Source organism: Aethalodelphis obliquidens, unplaced genomic scaffold (assembly GCF_003676395.1).
Source record: "Aethalodelphis obliquidens isolate GAN/ISIS:26980383/991018 unplaced genomic scaffold, ASM367639v1 scaffold41, whole genome shotgun sequence".
Classification (NCBI taxonomy): Eukaryota; Metazoa; Chordata; class Mammalia; order Artiodactyla; family Delphinidae; genus Aethalodelphis; species Aethalodelphis obliquidens.
In genome coordinates, this window is record NW_020837985.1 from 7891175 (window position 1) to 7916206 (window position 25032).

Here is a 25032-nt window from a genome sequence, read left to right on the forward strand (position 1 = left end):
GGCTCCTCAGGTTCACAATCTAGGGCTTCTCAGAGCTGGCTCTTGCCTAACTTGCCAGCCTCATTTTTGTCACCACCCTCTCCCTCACCTTTGCACCATCTCCATACTGCACTGCTCGAGTTCCCCTAATCTGCTGGCGTTTCCACCTCTGTGCCTCTGTTCCTGGCTTTCTCTCTGCTTGGACTGTCATTTACCCCCAATCCCACAGGTTATTTGGTAGATCACAATTTCAAGACCTCCTTCTTTAGGAAATACAGACTTTTTTTTTTAAAGGAATGACAGTATTCCACTAAACACATTCATGGGCATATATGTCTCCTTTTACTAGACTAAGGATTTCTCATTCATTCTGCAAACATTGACTAGGCATCTACTATAAAGCAGACACTGTTCCAGGTATTGGGGCTACGGTGGGAAAGAAAAAAGACATAGCCCCGGCCCTCATGGAGCTTACCTGCTACTGGGGAGAGACAGAAAATAATTTAAAAAATGCAATATAGTATCAGTGAATGATAAAGGTGATAAAGAAAAACCAATCAGGTTAAAGGGATAGAAAAATAGAGGAGGGTGTATTTTGGAGTAGGGTGGTTAGGAAAGGCCTTTCTGAGCAGAGATCTAGAGAAAGTGATAGTATAAAAGCCATGCAGATATCTGGGTTAGATCATTCCAGGCAGAGGGAAAAGCAAGACACACACACACACACACACACACACACACACACACACACACACACGTATAAGATAGAACTGACTGTGAACTTTGAGAAACAATTCTTGCAGAATGCATGGGAATCACAAGGATGGACATTGCCCTAAAATTTGCAGAGCCCTTCCATAACCACTATCCCATTCACATCTCTTCTTACTACTATGAGGTAGGCAGGGGAGGTAATAATATAACTCCCAGTTCACACATGAGGAAACTGACACTCAGAGGGTTTAAGCGACTTGCCCAAAGTCATAGAGCTGGTTACAGCAGACCCAAAACACAAAGTGAAAGGCCCAATCCCATTGGGAACATGATTTTCTAACCTCTAAACTATACCAGGAGAATAATGTATCACACCAAGGGTTGGCCTTAATTCCAGCAACACCTCCTGAAATTACACAGCCTTTGTTCAGGGTTATAGTTCTGCTTTTTATTCCCAGTTCAATCATGTATTCAATGATTTCAGAAAGGACATGTAGGGTTGTTGGAAGATCTGGAAACAAGCCCTGAGCACCCCATCCATAGATCAAAATATAAAAATATCACTTATTTATTCCAGTGAACAAAGGCATGTGACATTCCTTAGATCTGACAAGTCAGGCATGGGTATTACCTGACCCTTTATACTTGAAAGCTGCTAAGGGAGAACCAAGAAAGTAAAAGGGCATGCCAGCCAGAGGACACCTAAGACATGAGGACGGCCGTAACATTTGTTTCAGGCCGCACGCTGGCCGCCAGAATGTCGCTGGTCTCAGTCAGGAAGTCCTGGAGTCGCTGCCAGGATGACCATTTGGTTGTGTGATTGTAGGCTAGTTACTCCCCTTCTCTGGGCCTGAGTTTTCCCATCTGTAAAATGTGAATGTGGACTAGAGCAGGGGCTTTCAGACTATGCCTTAGGAGGCCCCCTCCAGACTCCGCAGAGATGCTGAAGAAATTAACAAGTTATCCAAATTGTAGATGACTATTATTACATAGCCGTGACTGTTGTCATTTTGCACAAGGGAGTACCTAAGCCCGAAGGAGGATGAGCTGTGTGGCCGAGTGAAGAGCTATAAGGCTAACTGCCTGTCCCTGGCTCAAGTCAGCACGTGACATCCCCAGGACCAGAATCCTGCTTTTGGCTCAGGGTGTTACCCAGGAGAACGGGAGAGTAACGCATTGACCTCCAGTATCTGGTGACATAGAAGACGGGAGGAAACGACTGATTAGACAGCTACCTCTCTAATCAGGGCCTTGTGTGGATGGGATTCTGGACAAGTTGGAGGACAGGTGGCTGTCGTCTATCAGTTGCTTGGTGTTCTGCACACAGGCCAAAATCCTTCCGCTGCTTCCAGCATCTTGAGTGAGAGGAAGCCCAGACAGGCCTGTCCTTGGCCAGGTCACACTAAATTTGCTGCATTTTGCGGGAAAAAGCTCCCCTGGCTTGATGCCCAGGGCACGGGAGGGCTCGACAGAGCAAGGCCAGACAGCTCGGTGGGTCCCCGAGGTGCCACACTTCCGGCTGCTACTCACCAATCCGGAGCTCAAAATTGTTGAAAGAATGCTTGTTGATCTCCTGTATGCTTTCGGTCAGGGCGAGAGAGAAGTCGGCCAGGGCACACAGATGTTCCCACTTATCTTCACATTGCTGTAGCAAACATGAGAGAAGCGGTCATTCGATGGGGCAAACAGGAGCATTGCTGCAGCAGGGGTCTGGTCTGTGTCCTACCTCACCCACACATGCCTTCAAGGGAAGTGAGCAGGTGTGTGAGCTCTGTACACCTAAGTCAGTGTCCAGAAGCACAGGGTACCAGGAAATTTGTTTCAGAGAGTGTAATATGTGTGACTCTCAGATTCCATTCCCCACCCCTACCCTTGTCTGTTCAAGTTGATGCTGTTCACTTGTGTGTGTGTGTGTGTGTGTACACACCCTTATGTTCATATATGTGAGGTTTCCAATCTAGGAACCACGTCTATTTCCTTTGAAGTACTCACAGTGTCTGTTTAATAGATGTTTCACATAGACATTTGCTCTCTGAACCTCAGTTTCCTCATCCATATAATGGGGATAAGCATAGTTGCCCTGCCTACCTCATGAGGACTGAATGGGATTGTGTATGTGAAAGAATTCTGTGCCCCTCTAGAGCAGAGGTTGGCAGTCAGTAAAGGGCCGGATAGCAAGTATTTTAGGCTTTGTGGGCCGTGTGGTCTTCGTCATGACTACCCAACACTGCCATTTTAGCCAGAAAGGAGCCATAGGCAAAATATAAATGAATGCGTGTGGCTGTGTTCCAATAAAACTTTATTTACGAAAACAGATGGTAGATACATCAGATCACCAATATAGCAGTTGGGATGATGGTCTATCAGTATTTCCAAACTCAAGTTATTTTTTAATCAATACTTCTAATGCTAGCATCCAGTGTTTACACGTTCTACCATCGCCACCACATCAATCTAAAACCTATACAATGTTAATTATTTACATTTAAATTTGTTTTTGGAGGTGGTGATGCTGGGGAGAAAATACTTAAAATTTTCATTAGAAGCTCCTAAGTCAATGAGGCCTTGAAGTACAATATTTGATATATGTTTGTGTATTTGTGTTTTGGGGGGATAATTTTAAATTATAACTACAATATATACTCTGGTTTAATTATACTTCAGTAAATTATTTATATGAAAGAATCATATCTAGGTTTCAAAGATTCACTTATATATTCCCTGACAGCTACTGGCCCAGTACAAAATCCATGTTTTCTATATTCACCCACACTGTTGCCAGCTGTACCTAACAGTTCCTTTTTTCAAAAAATTTATTTTATTAAAAAAGTTCTTTTAAACATCTTTATTGGAGTATAATGGCTTTGCATTATTGTTAGTTTCTGCCGCACAACAAAGTGAATCAGCTATACATATACATATATCCCCATATCCCCTCCCTCTTGCGTCTCCCTCCCTCCCACCCTCCCTATCCCACCCCTCTAGGTGGTCACAAAGCACCGAGCTGATCTCCCTGTGCTATGCGGCTGCTTCCCACTAGCTATCTATTTTACATTTGGTAGTGTATATATGTCCATGCCACTCTCTCACTTCATCCCAGCTTACCCTTCCCCCTCCCTATGTCCTTAAGTCCATTCTCTGCATCTGTGTCTTTATTCCTATCCTGCTCCTAGGCTCTTCAGAACCATTTTTTTTTGGGTTCCATATATATGTGTTAGCATATGGTATTTGTTTTTCTCTTTCTGACTTACTTCACTCTGTATGACAGACTCTAGGTCCACCCACTTCACTACAAATAACTCAATTTCGTTTCTTTTTGTGGCTGAGTAATATTCCATTGTATATATGTGCCACATCTTCTTTATCCATTCCTCTGTCGATGGGCATTTACGTTGCTTCCATGTCCTGACTATTGTAAATAGTGCTGCAGTGAACATTGTGGTACATGACTCTTTTTGAATTACGGTTTTCTCAGGGAATATGCCCAGTAGTGGGATTGCTGAGTCATAGTAGTAGTCATAGTAGTCATAGTAGTAGTTCTATTATTAGTTTTGTAAGGACCCTCCATACTGTTCTCCATAGTGGCTGTATCAATTTACATTCCCACCGACAGTGTTCCCTTTTCTCCACACCCTCTCCAGCATTTATTGTTCCTAGATTTTTTGATGATGGGCATTCTGATCGGTGTGAGGTGATACCTCATTGTAGTTTTGATTTGCATTTCTCTAATGAGTAGTGGTGTTGAGCATTCTTTCATGTGTTTGTTGGCAATCTGTATATCTTCTTTGGAGAAATGTCTATTTAGGTCTTCTACCCATTTTGGGATTGGGCTGTTTGTTTTTTGATATTGAGCTGCATGAGCTGCTTGTATATTTTGGAGATTAATCCTTTGTCGGTTGCTTTGTTTGCAAATATTTTCTCCCATTCTGAGGGTTGTCTTTTCGTCTTGTTTATGGTTTCCTTTGCTGTGCAAAAGCTTTTAAGTTTCATGAGGTCCATTTATTTTTGTTTCCATTTCTCTAGGAGGTGGGTCAAAAAGGATCTTGCTGTGATTTATGTCATAGAGTGTTCTGCCTATTTTTTCCTCTAAGAGTTTGATAGTGTTTGGCCTTCCATTTAGGTCTTTAATCCATTTTGAGTTTATTTTTGTGTATGGTGTTAGGGAGTGTTCTAATTTCATTCTTTTACATGTAGCTGTCCAGTTTTCCCAGCACCACTTATTGAAGAGGCTGCCTTTTCTCCACTGTATATTCTTGCCTCCTTTATCAAAAATAAGGTGACAATATGTGTGTGGGTTTATCTCTGGGCTTTCTCTCTTGTTCCATTGACCTATATTTCTGTTTCTGTTCCAGTACCATACTGTCTTGATGACTGTAGCTTTGTAGTATAGTCTGAAGTCAGGGAGCCTGATTCCTCCAGCTCCATTTTTCTTTCTCAAGATTGCTTTGGTTATTCGGGGTCTCTTGTGTTTCCATACAAATTATGAAATTTTTTGTTCTAGTTCTGGGAAAAATGCCATTGGTAGTACAGTAGGGGTTGCATTGAATCTGTAGGTTGCTTTGGGTACTATAGTCATTTTCACAATGTTGATTCTTCCAATCCAAGAACATGGTATATCTCTCCATCTATTTGTATCATCTTTAACTTCTTTCATCAGTGTCTTATAGTTTTTTGCATACAGGTCTTTTGTTTCCTTAGGTAGGTTTATTCCTAGGTATTTTATTCTTTTTGTTGCAATGGTAACTGGGAGGGTTTCCTTAATTTCTCCTTTAGATTTTTCATCACTAGTGTATAGGAATGCAAGCGATTTCTGTGCATTAATTTTGTATCCTGCTACTTTACCAAATTCATTGATTAGCTTTAGTAGTTTTCTGGTAGCACCTTTAGGATTCTCTATGTATAGTATCATGTCATCTGCAAACAGTGACAGTTTTACTTCTTCTCTTCTGATTTGGATTCCTTTTATTTCTTTTTCGTCTCTGATTGCTGTGGCTAAAACTTCCAAAACTAAGTTGAATAATAGTGGTGAGAGTGGGCAACCTTGTCTTGCTCCTGATCTTAGTGGAAATGGTTTCAGTTTTTCACCATTGAGAACAATATTGGCTGTGGGTTTGTCATAGATGGTCTTTATTTTGTTGAGGTTAAGTTCCCTCTATGCCTGCTTTCTGGAGAGTTTTTATCATAAATAGGTGTTGAATTTTGTTGAAAGCTTTTTCGGCATCTACTGAGATTATCATATGGTTTTTATCCCTCAGTTTGTTAATATGGTGTATCACATTGATTGATTTGTGTATATTGAAGAATCCTTGCATTCCTGGGATAAACCCCACTTGATCATGGTCTATGATCCTTTAAATGTGCTGTTGGATTCTGTATGCTAGTATTTTCTTGAGGATTTTTGCATCTAAGTTCATCAGTGATATTGGCCTGTAGTTATCTTTTTTGTGACATCTTTGTCTGGTTTTGGTATCAGGGTGATGGTGGCCTCATAGAATGAGTTTGGGAGTGTTCCTTCCTCTTCTATATTTTGGAAGAGTTTGAGAAGGATAGGTGTTAGCTCTTCTCTAAATGTTTGATAGAATTTGCCTGTGAAGCCATCTGGTCCTGGGCTTTTGTTTGTTGGAAATTTTTAATCACAGTCTCAATTTCAGTGCTTGTGATTGGTCTGTTGATATTTTCCACTTCTTCCTGGTTCAGTCTCGGAAGGCTGTGCTTTTCTAAGAATTTGTCCTTTTCTTCCAGGTTGTCCATTTTATTGGAATATATTTGCTTGTAGTAATCTCTCATGATCCTTTGTATTTTTGCAGTTTCAGTTGTTACTTCTCCTTTTTCATTTCTAATTCTGTTGATTTGAGTCTTCTCCCGTTTTTTCTTGATGAGTCTGGTTAATGGTTTATCAATTTTGTTTATCTTCTCAAAGAACCAGCTTTTAGTTTTATTGATCTTTGCGATGTTTCATTTCTTTTTCATTTATTTCTGATCTGATCTCTATGATTTCTTTCCTTCTGTTAACTTTGGGGTTTTCTTGTTCTTCTTCCCCTGATTGCTTTAGGTATAAGGTTATGTTGTTTATTTGAGATTTTTCTCGTTTTCTGAGGTAGGATTGTATTGCTATAAACTTCCCTCTTAGAACTGCTTTTGCTGCATCCCATAGGTTTTGGGTTGTCATGTTTTCATTGTCATTTGTTTCTAGGTATTTTTTGATTTCCTATTTGATTTCTTCAGTGATCTCTTGGTTATCTAGTAGGGTATTGTTAAGCCTCCATGTGTTTGTATTTTTTACAGATTTTTTCCCTGTAATTGATATCTAGTCTCATAGCATTGTGGTTGGAAAAGATACTTGATACGATTTCAATTTTCTTAAATTTACCAAGGCTTGATTTGTGACCGAAGATATGATCTATCCTGGAAAATGTTCCATGAGCACTTGAGAAGAAAGTGTATTCTGTTGTCTTTGGAAGGACTGTCTTATAAATATCAGTTAAATCCATCTTGTTTAATGTGTCATTTAAAACTTGTGTTTCCTTATTTATTTTCATTTTGGTTGAACTGTCCACTGGTGAAAGTGGGGTGTTAAAGTCTCCTACTATTATCGTGTTACCATCAATTTCCCCTTTTGTGGCTGTTAGCATTTGCCTTATTTATTGAGGTGCTCCTATGTTGGGTGCATAAATATTTACAATTGTTATATCTTCTTGGATTGATCCCTTGATCATTATGTGGTGTCCTTCTTTGTCTCTTGTAATAGTCTTTATTTTAAAGTCTATTTTGTCTGATATGAGAATTATTATGCCAGCTTTCTTTTGATTTCCATTTGCATGGAATATCTTTTTCCATCCCCTCACTTTCAGTCTGTTTGTGCCCCTAGGTCTAAAGTGGGTCTCTTGTAGACAGCATATATCCAGGTCTTGTCTTTGTATCCATTCATCCAGTCTATGTCTTTGGGTTGGAGCACGTAATCCATTTACATTTAAGGTAATTATCGATATGTATGTTCCTATTACCATTTTCTTAATTGTTTTGGGTTTGTTATTGTAGGTCTTTTCCTTCTCTTGTGTTTCCTGCCTAGAGAAGTTCCTTTAGCATTTGTTGTAAAGCTGGTTTGGTGGTGCTGAATTCTCTTAGCTTTTGCTTATCTGTAAAGGATTTAATTTCTTTGTCGAATCTGAATGAGATCCTTGCTGGGTAGAGTCATCTTGGTTGTAGGTTTTTCCCTTTCACCACTTTAAATATGTCCTGCCCCTCCCTTCTAGCTTGCTGAGTTTCTGCTGAAAGATCAGCTGTTAACCTTATGGTGATTCCCTTGTATGTTATTTGTTGCTTTTCCCTTGCTGCTTTTAATATTTTTTCTTTGTATTTAATTTTTCATAGTTTGATTAATATGTGTCATGGCGTGTTTCTTCTTGGATTTATCCTGTATGGGACTCACTGCACTTCCTGGACTTGACTATTTCCTTTCCCATATTAGGGAATTTTTCAACTATAATCTCTTCCAATATTTTCTCAGTCCCTTTCTTTTTCTCTTCTTCTTCTGGAACCCCTATAATTCGAATGTTGGTGTGTTTAATGTTGTCCTAGAGGTCTCTGAGACTGTCCTCAATTCTTTTCATTCTTTTTTCTTTATTCTGCTCTGTGGTAGTTATTTCCACTATTTTATCTTCCAGGTCACTTATCCGTTCTTCTGCCTCAGTTATTCTGCTATTGATTCCTTCTAGAGAATTTTAAATTTCATTTATTGTGCTGTTCATCATTGTTTGTTTGCTCTTTAGTTCTTCTAGGTCCTTGTTAAACGTTTCTTGTATTCTCCCCATTCTATTTCCAAGATTTTGGATCATCTTTACTATCATTACTCTGAATTCTTTTTCAGATAGACTGACTATTTCCTCTTCATTTGTTTGGTCTGGTGGGTTTTTACCTTGCTCCTTCATCTGCTGTGTATTTCTCTGTCTTCTCATTTTGCTTTACTTAGTGTGTTTGGGGTCTCCTTTTCACAGGCTGCAGGTTCATAGTTCCCATTGTTTTTGCTATCGACCCCAGTGAGTAAGGTTGGTTCAGTGGGTTGTGTAGGCTTCCTGGTGGAGGGGTCTGGTGCCTGTGTTCTGGTGGATGAGGCTGGATCTTGTCTTTTTGGTGGGCAGGACCACGTCCAGTGGTGTGTTTTAGGGTGTCTGTGAACTTATGATTTTAGGAAGCCTCTCTGCTAATGGGTGGGGTTGTCTTCCTGTCTTGCTAGTTGTTTGGCATAGGGTTCTCCAGCACTGTGGCTTGCTGTTTGTTGAGCGGAGCTGGGTCTTAGCATTTAGAGAGAGATCTCTGGGTGAGCTCTCGCCAATTGATGTTACGTGGAGCTGGAAGGTGTCTGGTGGTCCAATGTCCTGAACTCAGCTCTCCCACCTCAGAGGCTCAGGCCTGACACCCGGCCGGAGCACCAAGAACCTGTCAGCCACATGGCTAGGTACGTGGGGAGTTTCTTGCCTTTTGGGAAGTCTGAGGTCTTCTGCCAGCGTTCAGTAGGTGTTCTGCAGTAGTTGTTCCACATGTAAATGTATTTTTGATGTATTTGTGGAGAGGAAGGTGATCTCCACGTCTTACTCCTCCACCATCTTGAATGTCCTCCACAATTCCCTTTTTGATCACATTTCACTTCCTTTCTACAAATTCTAACCATGCCCACCATTTAAGAACTGATTTAACTGTCATTACTTTTTGATAGTATTTTATTGTAAAATATAAACCTATTTGTATATTTTTAACACTGGAAATATTTGACAAAGCTCAGATTCTTTACCATAATAATAAAGTCATTTTAATGAACTTGTTGTGTAATGATTTAACTCTCCCTAACTGTTAAACATTTACTAAGCAGGACGAACCAAGTCTTCAATAGATAGTACTACACATGCTGTGCCTGTAAAGATATGGCATAATGGTAATACGTAGAATATTAGTGTGTCTATTTGAGAGGACCATTGCTGAAAAGAGATATTTCAAATTTTCTTGGTATAGGATTTGAAATGTGTAGCAATTTGCAATGAAATTTGTTATTAGAGGCAAAAATATCACCAATCCTTTTTGTAATTTGGAAGCACTTAGGTCACTCTCTCTGTATTATTATACTTCTTTGCTCTCCCAACTCTTTGCTTACATTTTTTAGCTTAGACTGCACACTGGCCTGCAACTGTTAATTTACATCTCTGCCAGTCCCTAGGCTGTGAATAATATAAGGGCAAAATATGATTTATTCATCTTTGGGTCCTGAGTTACTGGCACACCTATAGAGTTCAACTAGACAACCCTTGCATTTCATAAGAATGTTTAAATTTAAAGAGGTTAAGTGATTTGCCTCAGAAAATAAAACTGCATGTTGACAACAACAAAAAACAAACAAACAAAAAAACAGATGGTGGGCTGGATTTGGCCTGGGGGATGTGTTTCTGGACCCCTGTGGCAGAGTGATGTGCACATGTACCTAATGACTATAAAGGGTTTCTTCTCAGATAGTCTTGGAATAGTTCTAGGTTTTTGGTTGTAAAGTGAGCAAAGAAGAATGAGGAGGAATGAGGATTCCTCTCCGTGGCCGCTTATGCCCATTTCCATAGAGCATTTATGGAGGACCTACCAGGTGCAAGACTTTGTGTGGCCAGCATGACTCTATCTTAGGTAATTCAGCCATGGGCCCTGGAAGGTGGATGCTAGTTTCCCACTTAACACTAGTGTCTGGCACAGTCACCTCTCAAAAAAGCAGAGCTATTATTATTATTACTTTTGGAGGAGAAAACAAAAGTAAGAATAAAACAGGCTGGGATCAGGGGTTTAGTAACACCTACAATTAAATCATACCAGGGTATTTCTTGGTCCTGATTTTGTTCATCTAGTGAACAGCGAGGTTCAGAATGAAGACTAGAGGCTTCTCAATCATACTGAAGCATCAGTACACCCAGCAGACCCCGCTTACCTCAGGAGTACAGGTACTGCACACGCCTAGAATATCCACTTCATCGGATTTTCTCCCTACCTGTCCTCAGGTTTCCTGGTGATGACAGCTCCACCACCTTCAGCAACCTGACCAGAGTAAGGTCCCTGCCATAGGCTGTGGCTGAGTCCAAAGCATTCCTTTACCTGTTTTTCAGGTGACAGGCCTGACACGGCCATGTAGGTGCTGCCAATGGTCTTAATCTTTTCAATGTCTTGAAACCGGTCTTCACCAAGCAGCTGAAACAGATTCAGGCAACAGTGTCAGTCCTGGTATTTGTGCTCCCGGCAGCCTGGGGCTCCTGGAAACAGGCCCCTGGCTCACAGTGAGGACCCCCTCGGAATGGTTTAGCATCCTTGAGGTAGCCACTTTTCTCTCTGAGAATCAAACATTCAGGCTCTCAACAGATATCTATTGAGCACCTGCTAAGTGCCAAGTGCCGAGATGGGTGTGACCAGATACTCTTAGATCTGTTTCTAAGAATCTTTGAAATAAACAAAGCTATCTTATTAGTTTAAAGGAAAAATTGCCAATATTCCCAAATCCATCAACACATCCTTTTGGCTTTACTCTCAGCATGCATGTAAAAATCTTAGCATTTCCTGCCAGTACCCTGGTCTAAGCCACCATTAGTTTACACCTGGTTATTGTATTGCAATAACGTACCTAATCCCAGTCTTTACCTCCACACTCCCAGCATGGCAGCCAGAGTGATCCTGTTTAAATGGAAGTCAGACCATGTCCTTGCTCTGTGGCTTCCCGTTCTACTCAGGGTCAAAGCCAGAGTTTTCACCATGCCCTGAAAGACCTGCCATACCCTGTCCCCTTCGCTCACCCTGTTCCAGGCACACTGACCTCCTTCCTGATCCTAACAAGCCAAGCCTGTTTCTGCCTCAGGACCTTTGCATCTGCTGTTCCCCTGTTGGGACGCTCTTCCTTCAGACAACTACATGGCTCATCCCTCACCTCTTCCAGGTCTTTCCTCAAGTGTCATCCCAGTGGGGTCTTGCTGATCACCCCATGCAAAACCGAACACAATATCCTGTCCCCACATACATATTCTCATCTTCTTCCTGCTTTATCTTCTCTCCTTAGCACTTATCCCTGACTGTGTTTATATATTGTCATCTTTCCTACTAAACTGTAAAATTCCTGGAGGCAGGTATTTTTGCCTGTCGTATTTACTACTCAGCACCTAGACAGAGCCTAGCACACAGTAGGGATGGATGAATACCTGTATGGAAGAACGGGTACCATCCTTGCCATTTCCTCCATCCTCACCTGCAGTTTGGATTTTAATGCCAAGGAAGGGAAACCTTGGTCTCTTATTTAGCAACTGTGCTAAGAGAATAATGCTCTCTCTGCTTGTCCCCCCACCTCAAAAGTCCATGTCTTAGTCCCTGGAACCTATGGATATGTTACCTTACGTAGTAAAAAGGACATTGCAGATGTGATTAAGTGAATGATTTTGTGATGGGGCAACTTCCTGGGTTATCTGTGTGGGCTTATGATAGGGAAGAACAAATATGACTCCATATCAGATCCGTTTCTTTTATGACCTTTGTATTCTATTGCTTTTGCTATAAGTTAATCACTAAAGTGATGCTGCCTATAGGCTTAAAGTATACATAATGGCCCATCTCCAGGAACACTGCCTCTCATGCCTGAGGGTTAAGCTAAAATACCTTACTTTAAGCTCACAGGAAACATCCTGACCAGGCCCACCTATGAACGGCTGCAGGAAAGAGGAAATTAACACATCCCCTCCGGAGTCTGGCGGGAACCAGGACATATGTAACAACGTACTGCTTTCTTTTCTTTTTACTTTGCCTCCTTACTTCCCCCTCTTTCTTCTATAAAAGAAACTAGCACCCAAACCCAGGCAAGATGGTTCTTTAGGACACTAGTCCACCACCTTCTCTGTCTGCTGGCTTTCTGAATAAAGTTGCTATTTCTTGTCCCAGCAACTCGTCTCTCCATTTATTGGCCTGTCGTGTGGCAAGCAGCATGAGCTTGGACTCAGTAACGGGCTCAAGGTAATCACAAGGGTTCTTGTAAGTGAAAGAGGAAGGCAGGAGGCAGAGAAGATGTGACGGAGCAAGCAGAAGTCAGAGTGATATGATTGCTGGCTTTAAAGACAGAGAAAGGTGCCACAAGCCAAGCAGGATGGGGGCCTTTAGAAGCTGGAAAAGGCAAAGAAAGAATTCTCCCCTGGAGCTTCCGGAAGCAACACTGCCCTGCTGACACCTTGATTAGCCCTGTGAGATCCATTCTGGATTCTGACCTCGAATCTATAAGAGGATGAATTGCTGTTATTTCCAGCCACTAACTTTGTGGTCATTTGTTACAGCAGCCGTGGGAAGCTAATTCAGCAACTACTGGCTGAGCTTCTACAATGTCTGATGAACAAGACACATGAGGTCCTAGCCATCACGGAACCAACAGCCCAGGCAGGGGTGTCCGATGTTAGATAAATCATCACACTAACAGGTGTCCTAGCTCAGTTTTAGTAAAGTTTATGGTGGAAACATACCAGGAGTAGGAATAAAGAGGATGGATGATTTTGATAAAATCTGGAGCACCTGGGACCGCTTCCCTGAGTGAGTGATTTCCAATTTCAGTTGTGAAGAGTGAGGGGGGGTTTTCTAGCAGTGGAGCTTGTGTAGTAGGAGGTGGGGAGCACGGAAAGGGCTGGAAGGGGCATCCAGACATGCCTTTGGCTGCCCACCTGCCTCCCTATGCCCGCTTACAGCTGCACTTCCCCAGGGTCCTGGGGGAAGGGGAAACTCTTCCTTCCTCTCCTCTTTGGAACTACTTGGGTGAGGGCCAGTTTCAGGTCCAGGCAAAGCTACCTCCTCTTCAGAAGTTGATCAGGAGGCAGCAAGAGGCTTCGCTATTTCATTGACTAACCACACGGCAACTTTATCCACTCTCTAGCTAAAAGCCTCTGGAGTCATAGTGGGGCTTCTAATCAGCCCCTTGCTCATCCTCTAGTCCGTGTGGAGACCCGAGATGTGAGAGGGCTCTTCAGCCTTCGAAGAGGCCGGGGCGGGGGTGGGGGTTGAGGAGCCCTGGTGCTGGGCTGTTGCAGACCCAGTCCTGGAGCATGTGCTCTGGGCAATGTTCAGCCTTCCTCGGAGCCAAGTTCCTGTGGCAATTGCATCAGCAAGAAGAGCAGTATGGTTACTGAAGGGGGTGTGGCTGGAGCTTAGTGAGGGCAGAATCTAGAGGGTCTCTTTTGACCCAAAGAAAGAAGGCAGGTCTGGGTGACCCAAGGACCCACGTGAGAAAGGCTGACAGTGCTTGGGGTTGGCAAGCCAGGGAAAGCCTTTTTTTTTCCCCTTCCTGTTGATTACATTCTCTTCTTTCTTCCTTCTCCTCTGCTTCCTCTCTTCTTCTTCCTCCCCTTTGCCCCTCTTCTTTTTCTTCCTCCTTCTCGTCCCTGCTTCTCCTCTCTCTCCTCTTTCAGCTCTTCCCATCTCTCCTTTTTCCTCCTCCTGGTCTAGAGCTCAGCTTCCTGGACCAATTCCTTCTCTAAGCCTCTCCTACTTCCCTCTGCAAACACCCATCTCTACCACTAGGGGCGCTCTCCCCCATCGCTTTATTGGGAAGACTCCAGGGTATCTATCGATACAGTTTGGGCCACCAAGATACAGACTTACTTCACATTTATTTATTTCAGTTTAAAAACATGGAAGTGAGAATTTTGGGGATATGCGGTGCTATAGATTTTAAAATAAAACAGAGCTTGACGTCTCAACCTGCAGTCAGATTGAGCTTTTTACTAGAGTTATTTAAAAAAAAAATTTGGGGGGGCTTCCCTTGTGGCGCAGTGGTTGAGAGTTCGCCTGCCGATGCAGGGGACACGGGTTCGTGCCCCGGTCTGGGAAGATCGCACGTGCCGCGGAGCGGCTGGGCCCGTGAGCCATGGCCACTGAGCCTGCGCGTCCGGAGCCTGTGCTCCGCAATGGGGGAGGCCACAGCAGTGAGACGCCCGCACAAAAAAAAAAAAAAAAAAAAAAAAAAAATTTGGAAGTATGTTTTGGATCGAACTAGTCCACCATCACCTTACTATTTGCCAGATGGTTTCTTTCTCCTATGAGTTAATTAGTTGACTAGTCACTTTAGTGAGCATCTGTTATAAGCATCTCTTATGTTCTAGGCACAGTAGGAGGGCCTGGGGACTTAACAGAATACATAAGAGTATAATTTTTTTTTGTTCTTTGCGGTACGTGGGCCTCTCACTGTTGTGGCCCCTCCTGTTGTGGAGAACAGGCTCTGGACGCACAGGCTCAGCGGCCATGGCTCACGGGCCCAGCCACTCCGCGGCATGTGGGATCTTCCCGGACCGGGACACGAACCCGTGTCCCTTGCATCAGCAGGTGGACTCTCAACCACTGCGCCACCAGGGAAGCCCAAGAGTATAATTTTTATCTTCACGAGTTAATGGCTTAGCACAGAGAATGGGATAAAGGTACCATTACCACAGAATCACCCTCCATTCTCCACATTGAAAGGCCCTCTATACACGTGTACTTACCACTGACTCCTTGTGTAAAGGGAACTCATAGTCACTCTGTCTCTCACTGGACTGTGAATCCATGAAAGGCAAGAAGTGACTGTGTCTTATTTATCTTGACTCCCATCCTCATTCCTAGGACAACTAAAACGGCCATTGTTGAGTTTATGACTCCAAAACCAGCACCATGAAATGCCAGTTAAGTGAAGATCAATGCACATGGTGATTAAAAATCCAAACAGTATGGCGGACCTGGGTTCAAAACTTGGCTTTGCCACTTAGTGGTGTGTGACAGTGGGCCCTCTTGGTGTCTCTGAATCTCAGCTTTGCTTATTTATAAAATGAAGTCTAATAATTCCTACCCTGTGGATTTGGTGTGAGGGATAAACAACAACTAAATGTTATATATGGAAAAAGTCAACATGTGGTAGATACCTGTGGAGATTAGTAAGAGGGGTCTCTGCCCCAGAACTAAGAGGCAGATTTGTAAACTGAAGGGTTTCATGCTCTATGATGGAAGAGTTTTCAGAGTGTAAGTTTTTCATTGAAAAAAGGGTGACAACGTTTACCTGGGTAGAGGGGGGATTAGAAGAGGCCTCACAGTAGAGATGATGTTTGAATGGACTGTTAAATGAGTACTAGGTTTTCTGCTGGCTGTGGAGCCAGGGAGAGAGGACGGGGTACGGTGAAGGTGGCATCATTTCTAGGCGGAAAGAGCAGTATGTGAAACTGCCAGGTGGGCTTGTGATGGCTTCTAAGTAGGGAGATGGTGTCGGATGGTGGACCAGGTGGCATATGGCGGGAGGTAAGGCTGGAGAGGATACAGGAGCAGTAAGTGCAAAGCCTCGGTGGCCTTCTGAGGAACTGGCAAAGGGAGACACCAATGGGTTTTGGGTTTCAGAGGAATGTGACAAAGTACTCCAGCTTTTGGTGGTTGGTGATGGTCGGATGCAGGAGGGTGAATGGTAAGACGACTGTGGTCATGCAGGTGAGAAACGATATGGCCTAAAGCAAGATAAGGGCAGCTTTGACTGTGAGGTGGTGAGGGGACTCCACAGGACTGTCTAGATGGAAGGTGGGGATTACGGGAGAGAGCTTTGTCTAGGGTGATGGAGTAGATGCCGTTGGTACCCAACTCAGCTCTCCTTTATGGGGTCATCCTCCAGGGTGCCGTCAGGGCTGGCTGCTGACAACGTATTGCTGTGCCCATTCTTCAGGAGGAACCCTGGAAGCCCCCTGGCTGGCGATGCCTGGGAGATCACACCTACCCACCAGGGCAGCCCATGGCCAATGGCTGACCAATACAGGTGTACAAAAGGCTTGACTCAGTGGCAACCACTCTGTGGTACCACTTATACTCCTGCGCTCCCTGGGAAATCAGGCTGAGGATGCTAGACGTTAGCTGAACCCACCCTTTTGCTTGGCTTCTTCCCTGGCATTTTCTCAATCACTCACTAACCTCCCATCTCAGGTTTAGGCACGTGGATGGACACAGGTGTCCTACTTCAAGCTGGGGTGTGAAGAGGGGAAGAGACCCACTCCTGCTAAGTCTATTGATGTAAATAAAGTTCAGCATGAGTATCCCCCTTGTTCCTGGAAACTGGAAGAAGAAAGTACCATCTGGGGTATGTTTATATTTTGATTAGGTCTCTGACCAAATGCTAATTGATGGTTTTATCGTAATTTGAGCAGATGGAGAAATGTCCCCATCAGTGCCCAGTCTCTGTGATGCCGGTGCCTGTACAGCACTGGCCTCTGATCAAGTCCTGGTTTTGCCATTTGCTAGTTATGTGACATTGGCTTAAGTTTCTAGTCTCTTTGAAGCTCACATTCCTGATCCTCCAGGAGCGACGACAGGGTTTATCTTGTGTGATAATTGTGTTAACTAAATTAGATGATACCTGTTTGTGTTTACAATGCAGTCTGGAATTCTTTAAGTGCAGAAATCGGTCACAATGAACAACACAATGCTACGACAACATGATGCTTATTTGTGATTGTAAATTTCTCAGGCTTCTGTTTACCTCATCGAAGTCGGCAATGATCTCATTCAGCAGGCGCAGGCATTCCACTCCTTGGTTGTTCATTTCAGTCTGAGAGTAGAAGTCTGCAAACCCTGGGATGGAGGCAAACATCACCCCAACGGCATCATAGGATTGAGAATACAGCTCCTGGACAGAGAGACACACAGAGGGAGTCAGAAACAGTCATCAGAGGTGAGGGTCTGCAGTGACGCTCCCCGTGTGTACCTGCCCCTGAAGGCATGCACAGGTACCCACAGAGAGGACAGAGAATGGGGGCTCTGACATCATCTCATCGACACCTTAGCGTCGTCACCATGTGGGCTGCGGCCATTGAAAATTCATGGTCTCCGGCCTCAGTTGGGCCCAGAGTTCCACCTGCCCATCATTTTGTCCTCGGTCAGCTTCCTTTTCTGTTCTCCCCGGTGGCTAGTCCCAACACACACCACTCTCCTTAACTTCACTGTCCGCTTGATTCCCCTCAGAAGATGATCTTGTCTCTGAGGCTCTCACGTTCCAAACTCATACAATCAGGTAGTTCACTGTATTTTCATCTCCTCTGCTTCAACTCGAGACAATGCATTTTCCCTTCTCCTGATGAAGATCAATGCTTCTTCCTCATCTCTCGATCCCCCTCTAACTTCTTCAGCAACGTCCTCCTACAGTGGATCCTTTTCTTTCTTCTTTCTTTCTCCTCTCCTCCTCCACTTCCTGTAAGTGTCTCCTATAAGAAAAAGTACAAGGTGCCCTGGAGCCTGCAGACACTTGACTACCAGCCTATCTCTCTTCATTCTCATCCATACTTCTCAAACTAGTTTTCTCCACTGCCTGTTCCTACTTTTCTCCATGTCCATTCACATCTCAGGCTGAAACGAAATGAAACTGGAGCAGGTCAGACTGCCAGACAAAATGGGAAAACCTCTACACGAAGCCCTGTCCAAGTCTTCCTGGACGCTCTTGCAGATTGGTGTGGTGATCACAGCCAAGTTCATCAGTCTCCTGACCTTCTAGTTATACCGCATCTGTTTTCCTTGTGCCTGGCCCCTTCAAGGATTTATTTTTTGCTTATCTACTGTCTTAAATGTTGGTGATTGCTACGGTTCTGTCCTTGACTCACTGCGTGGTTCAAAGTTGACATCCTTCCCTGGGCTATCTCGTTCACTCTCAGCCTTTCACGTGTGAGTCCCTAAAATCCTATTTCTAAGTCGGTTCTCCTTGGGCTTCAAGCTCCTGTGTCTCGTGCTGGGCTGCCCTTGCACTCCTCAGATCATAAATGCTGCGCCTGAATGCATCTCCTCTCCACCTAGAACTGTTCCTGATACTTCATTCTCTGACTCAGTTGGTGGCACTAGCATTGACAAGTCATCAAAGTTAGAAACCCTCAGAGTCAACCTTGACTCTTTCCTCCCCATCATATTCAGATTCAACAACTGACCAAGGCTGCCTGGGTTTCTTTGTGTCGCCTAAATATTTTTTTCTAACCCTCCCATCATTTCTTTCTATCAGGCCCTTCCTGTTTTCCTCCTTGACTATTAATGTGAGAGCCTAGCCCTGGGTTCAGGACTGGTCTTATCTCATCCAAAGGCATGTTCCATATGGCAGCCAGAGTGATATTTCAATGACACAATATTGACCATGGCTCTCCTGTTCTTAAAGCCCTCCAACTGCCCTCGGGACAAAGCCCCCGGGACACATGACCACGACATATATTCACATATTCCGGCACTCCCCTCCTCCTGTCTCTTCAGCTTCATTGCCTGCAATTCCCTGTGTGGGACCTTGTGTCCCAGAAACACCGAAGCATTTGTGCTTTTTGTGCCCACTGTAGCGGATGCTGTACGTGCCCGGTCTGCTTTCTCTCTTCCAAGGTCCGGCAGTCAGCCAGCCCTTGCGTTTCTTTGCATGGAGTTTTCCTGTGGCCACTGGAGGGCACTCTGCCCACGTGAGCTGCAGGCTGAAAGCTCCGGGAAATCAATGCCCCCCTCAGGAGCTGCTCTTAACAAATGACTGATGGGAACAGGTGTAGAGTCCTCAGCAACTTCACGCCTTGGGCCAGATAACTCTGAGGGATGCTTTCTACACCACTGTCCGAATTCTCCACTGGGATTCAGCTCCAGTCGCCCACAGAGGTAACTAGTCTGATAATGCCTCATTAACGGGTTACTTTCCTTTCCTGACCTTCCTTCTTACTCTCCTGTCTACCTGGGTGGGCTTCCTGGGACCACTTGCAAGCAAATTACTTGCACTCGAATCTTTGTCTGAAGGTATGCTTCCGGAAGAAGCGAAACGAAGACGTGCACGCTTCAATGCTTTCATTTTTTACCATCTGTCCCTGGATGGGGTATGTCCTTCCTTCCTTGCAATAGCATCCCCAACCAGGCTAACTCTTGTTTTCTGCCTTTACTAGCCACCTAGGTACCCTGTCTTCCTACAGACCTTCCCAGACTCACCGATGGGGGCAGGAGGCTGACTCGGGCTGTGGCAGCACCTGGGTAGCTCTACACAGAGCCCTCACCACCTGCATTATTGCCTTTAAAATGTCCATCTCTTCCTTTATGTGTGGAGTCTGCGAGGGCAAAGACTCCATGCCATTTACATCTTAGTTCTTTCAAATCATCCAATTAGTATGCCTTGGCGCCTGCAATGTAATGCGTGCCCTATACAGGGTCTAGTACGAGGTAAACATTCAACGTTTTGTTGAGTTAATGACTCCTTCGCCTGTGTAGGAAACATTAAGGCTTACGAAGCACTTTCATATGAATTCAATGCTTTAGCCCTTGCAATTACCCTGTGAAGTAGGTACGATGATTATACCCACTCTACAGATAAGGAAGATGAACGGGGAGGAGTTAAGACATTGGGATCATGCTGTTGGTAGCGGAAGAGAGGGAGCTAAAGACGTCCAGGGTCTTCCTCACTCTGCATTCCTGGGTGAAAGATGGTGTCCCTGATTCACGATCAGTTGACTTGAGCTTAAGTGTAGATGGATCTGAACAGATGCTTTCATTCGTCCTTGTTCAAAAGAGCAGAGGTGAGGGACTTCCCTGGTGGCGCAGTGGTTGAGAGTCCGCCTGCCGATGCAGGGGACGCGGGTTTGTGCCCCGGTCCGGGAGGATCCCACAAGCCGCGGAGCGGCTGGGCCCGTGAGCCATGGCCGCTGAGCCTGCGCGTCTGGAGCCTGTGCTCCGCAACGGGAGAGGCCACAGCAGTCAGAGGCCCGCGTACCGCCAAAAAACAAAAAAACAAACAAAAAACCCACAAAAGAGCAGAGGTGGCTGGTGACCAGCTGGATTGGGTTGGGTTGCGGGGCACTGCGGATTGTAGCCTAGGAGCAGAACAATGGTACATGGCTTTCTGAGGCTGGGCCATTCACCTTGGCCTTGAACAATGGAGTGATACTGCAGGAGGAGTCTGTCTGCTGTATGGGTGGAAGAACCTGCATAAGCAAACCTACAGAACCGCATCCTCCAAATGGCTGTGATATAGTGGGAAAAAAACCCTCTGTTTACTCAGTTTCCTATTGTATTAGTTTGCTCAAGCTGCCGTAACGAAGTGCCACAGACTGGGTGGCTTAAATATCACCAGTTTATTTTCTCACAGCTCTGGGGTCTTGGAAGTCTAAGATCAAGGTGTTGGCAGGGTTGGTTCCTCCGGAGGGTGCTCCCCATGCTTGCACGTGGCCTTCTTCTCCCTGTACCTTCATATGGTGTCTCTTCGATGTGTGTCTGTGTCCTAATTTCCTCTTCTCGTAAGGGCACCAGGCACATTAGACGACCTCATTCTCCTTCCCCCTCCCTCGGATCTTCTACCCAGTGTCCCCCGTTGATGACCCCCAGCTGGGTGTCAGAGGGCTTGCAAGGTCGTTGACGTGGCCCATGCAGGTCGGCCTCGCCCCCTCCAAGCCAGCAGGGAGAAGGGGGTGGGGGGACTTGGAGGGGCACATGGGAGAGCTCCAGCCACCTGCCCACACCTTTAAAGATGTGCCCATCAGTGGACTTGCTCCAATCAACCACTCTGAGTGTGCCATCTGTTTCTTTCTATTTTTGGTTCAAAGAAGATAAAAACACTGTAAACTGGGGAGGGATTGATGAGTATAGAAGGCTATTATTGTTTTATCGTCATCCGCCTCTGGCTGGATGTACAGGTTTGGGCTTCGCAGAGGATTCTGAGTGTATGAACGCTTCCCCCTCCGCCCCCCACTCAGAAGCCAAGGTGAAGACTTTGGTCTCCTCTTTGCACAGGGAAGCAGAGTCCAGTCCTTCACCGGCCCAAGCCTGGCTGATTCCAAGCCCTGTGTGTCTTATACTAAGTTAAGCCACCTCTCTGCAGGGGAGGAACCATCTCTGAGACTTGTTGTCCTCATTGCATCCTCAGGTCTCCACTCAAACGTCATGTCCTCAGAGAGACCTTCCATGACCCCCCAGTGCAAATGCCCCCTCTTCACACATGCTGTTCCCTTATTTAGCTTCTTCTACCCTCGCAGAACTTAGCACTACCAGGCTCTATGTTACATATTTATGCGTCGTTTTCCCAGGAAAACATGTGCCTCATAACAGAAAGGACTTTGTCTTTTTTTTCACCGTTTAAACCCCGGGATCTAGAATTAACTGGCACATGGTTGGCCCTCAAGAAATCCTTGCTGGACGAATGACTGAATGAGTGCATGAGAGGTGGGGCTGGGAGTGGGAAAAAGTAGAAAAAGTAATGATGGCTCATAATTGTCAGAAATAATAATAGCAACAACCGGGATGCTCGTCAAATGTGCCAAACCCCACTTGAGCCCTTTACGCACAATAACACATGTAAAGGTTGTAACATACAGTTGGGAAGTACTGTTACTTTGGAGATGAGGAAAATGAGGTCCGGAGAGGTTCACCACTTGTTCACGGTCACAAAATAGTGAGAGGAAGAGCCAGGACGGAATGCAAAACACCAGACTTTCAAGTGCACCGAATGACTTTTCTCTACTGAGCCCCCCTCACAGCCGGCTGCATTGGACACTTCCCGTGCTCTTACCCAGCTGAATTCTCACACCAACTCAGCAAGGTTGGTATCATTTCCTCATCAGCTGGATGACAAAATGGACTCAGAGAGGTTGGGTAAGCCGCCCCAAGTCACACAGCTGGTTAGTGGCAGAGATGGAATTTGTGCTGTGCGGACTGTCCAGCACTTTAGACAGCTGCCCTTGTCAGTGTCCTTTCAGCAGGTCTAATAAGCCAGGATGAGTGAGCAGGTTTCCTGGGACTCAGCGAGAGCCTGCCTGACACGGATGACCCAGCCCAGCTGGCCTGATCAGCAAGAAAGTCCCTGCCTGGGGTGGTGAGTGCTATTCTAAGCCAAAAGTCCAGTGGTACCGCAGAAGCTGCCAGAACCTCTGTGTGGGTGACACAGAGGTTGGCCCTGGAACAGACTCAGACAGGATGCTCCGGAGGGCGAGGCTCTGTCCACTGCCCTGTGCTTGGATGCTTTGAGCCACCTCTTGTCACTGCTCCCCCTTCTCTGCCACTCACGCCCTAACAGCAAGGTGGAGGGAAAAAAACCCAAAATTCGGCTTTGAAGCTACACATACCTGGCCTTGAATCCCAGCTCACTACGCACTAGCTTTGTGACCTTGGGCAAGTTCCTTTACTTCTCTGAGCCTCAGCTTCTTCATCGATGAAATAGGGATAATCATTCTTATGTCCTTATTGCCTGCATCCACGGACACTGCTGTTGCCCCATGAAAGCTGGAACCCAAACTCACAAATGTCCCCTAATCAGATATTCAGAGGTTTGTATCACAGTTCAGGTTTGTAGCAAGAGGAGAAGATAAAAATGCCTCTTATGGAAACAGAGCACAAAATTGGGAGTTCTTGCAGGCTACAGCTGTCCTGCCTCTGCCTGTCACCCCTTCACATCTTACACTACTCTGCCTGTGTCTCCTACACACACACACAGACACATACAAACACTGACGTTTTCCACTCATACATGCCTATTTACACACATCTCAATGCTTCTGAACACCTACACAGTACAAGTCCTGCCACACAGACACCTCCCATAACCATCATACACACACGCACACACTCCCTCATCGGGACAGACTCCCAGGGGCAGCATGGGTAGCAGCACAGTAACGGGGTAACGTGGCACAGATGGAAGAAATCTGAGGGACTGGATCAGAGCCATAGCTTAAATAGAGGTACATCACGGACCTCTCTGAACCCCAGTTTCTTCATCGCTAACGTGGGGATGACAGAACGCTCCTCTTATGGTTGTGAATAGAATGAAAGATCATTTTCATCCATTGCCTGTCTTAGTACCTGGCACACAGTAGGTGTTCAGAAAATGGTATTACATCATAATGTGTACATTCTCCAGGCAATGTGAAATTTTTCTCTGTTTAAGCCTAGCCGAGTATGAACTGTTTAAATATTTACAAAGCCACATATAAGCCTGACAAGACTTTCTACTGAAAATGTCTTATACATGGGATTAAGGCTGAACCTGACACTTATTTTGCTCCAGGGGGTTTGGCCCGAATAACAGCTGATGACTTGGGGTCTTGGCGTCTCTGGTTGGTTTCCTTCCTTTCAGGATGAAGCCAGTGCATTCTTGCTCTTCCCCACTGGTTCCAAATATCTCTTTGTTTTGGTGTCTTGATTGAAAGGAGCTTTCCTCTCGTGCCTTCTCGGGGCTTCCCTCTGAGGGCTCCAGTGTTTCATCTGCCCCGTCTGCTGGTCATGGTTGATGTCCAACGACACTCTCTCTGCTTTCCTGGCTTTGTTAAGAAGCTCTTGTAACAAATCCCCTGACCTTAGGGGGCCTTAAGGAAACCAGGCCTGAACCCAGCTCCAGAGAACTCCATCTGCTGAGGGTGTTTGGTGCCTTCGTCTGCATCCAAGAGACTCTCAAGGGCCCGAGTTCATCAAGAGCTGATTGTTCAAGCAGCACATGACTCATGCCCTTGGCTCCTCTCCCACTGGTCTTCCTGCAGATGCTTGGATGGGAGATGAATGCTGCAGGTCTCCGCCAGCTCTACCCTAAGGCAAAGGTCACAAACCCAAATGTCTTCAGGGGACCAGCAGGTAACATAAGTGTCAGGATAAGGATGGATACATTGGAGAGCCCATTCCACGCCTAAAGGCAACAGATCTACCAATTAAAACAAATATGCAAGCCAACCAACCAACCAGCTGCTGGCTTGCTGATCAGATCGTCTCAGAGGCAGCCAGTGTGTGACCTCTGTCCTGTGGGTTTTGCATCCCCTGTTTAGCTTAGTTTGAAAATCCATATTGGAAGGGTGGTCCTAGTGCAGTCTCCCAGACAACCGACTTTGCCTTTGTAGCATCCTGGGCAAGGGCTCTCCTCTCACCACTTGAAAGTTTCAGCAAGGGAACTCACCATTCCAGTTCTTCCACAAATCTTTAACGTGCAGGACCACAGGGGAGGTAAACTGTGCCGTGAGGACCAGCGGTGACCAAGGCTGATGTGGCCCCCGCCCTTGCGGGTCTCCATCATCGCAAGGTTCCTCATAGTGCAGAGCACAGAGATATCCCCTGTGGACTGTCTGTTTGCCCTCTGGAGTCTCATTGCGTAAGGCCAGTCCCTCTCCTGGGATAACTGTTCAGGCATTTAAAGGCATCTTTCACTTCCCTCTTGAGTTACCTTTTTCTAGGTGGTTAAAGTGTGAGCCAAATGGTTTGATTTTTTTTTTTTTTTTTTTGCGGTACGCGGGCCTCTCACTGTTGTGGCCTCTCCCGTTGCGGGGCACAGGCTCTGGACGCGCAGGCTCAGCGGCCATGGCTCATGGGCCCAGCCGCTCCGCGGCATGTGGGATCTTCCCG

The 25032-nt window shown here is 45.3% G+C and overlaps 1 protein-coding gene across 2 annotated transcripts in view; it reads right to left on the reverse strand.

Moving 5' to 3' along the window:
* Positions 1-25032, reverse strand: part of ADCY8 (adenylate cyclase 8) — a 218774-nt gene that overhangs the window by 1212 nt on the left and 192530 nt on the right. For both annotated transcript variants that reach the window (XM_027132481.1, XM_027132482.1), the window contains 3 exons: positions 17207-17353; positions 10810-10902; positions 2221-2335 (listed from right to left, as the gene is read on the reverse strand). In XM_027132481.1, the coding sequence (XP_026988282.1) occupies positions 2221-2335; positions 10810-10902; positions 17207-17353 (355 nt within the window). The remainder of the gene's footprint in view (positions 1-2220; positions 2336-10809; positions 10903-17206; positions 17354-25032) is intronic.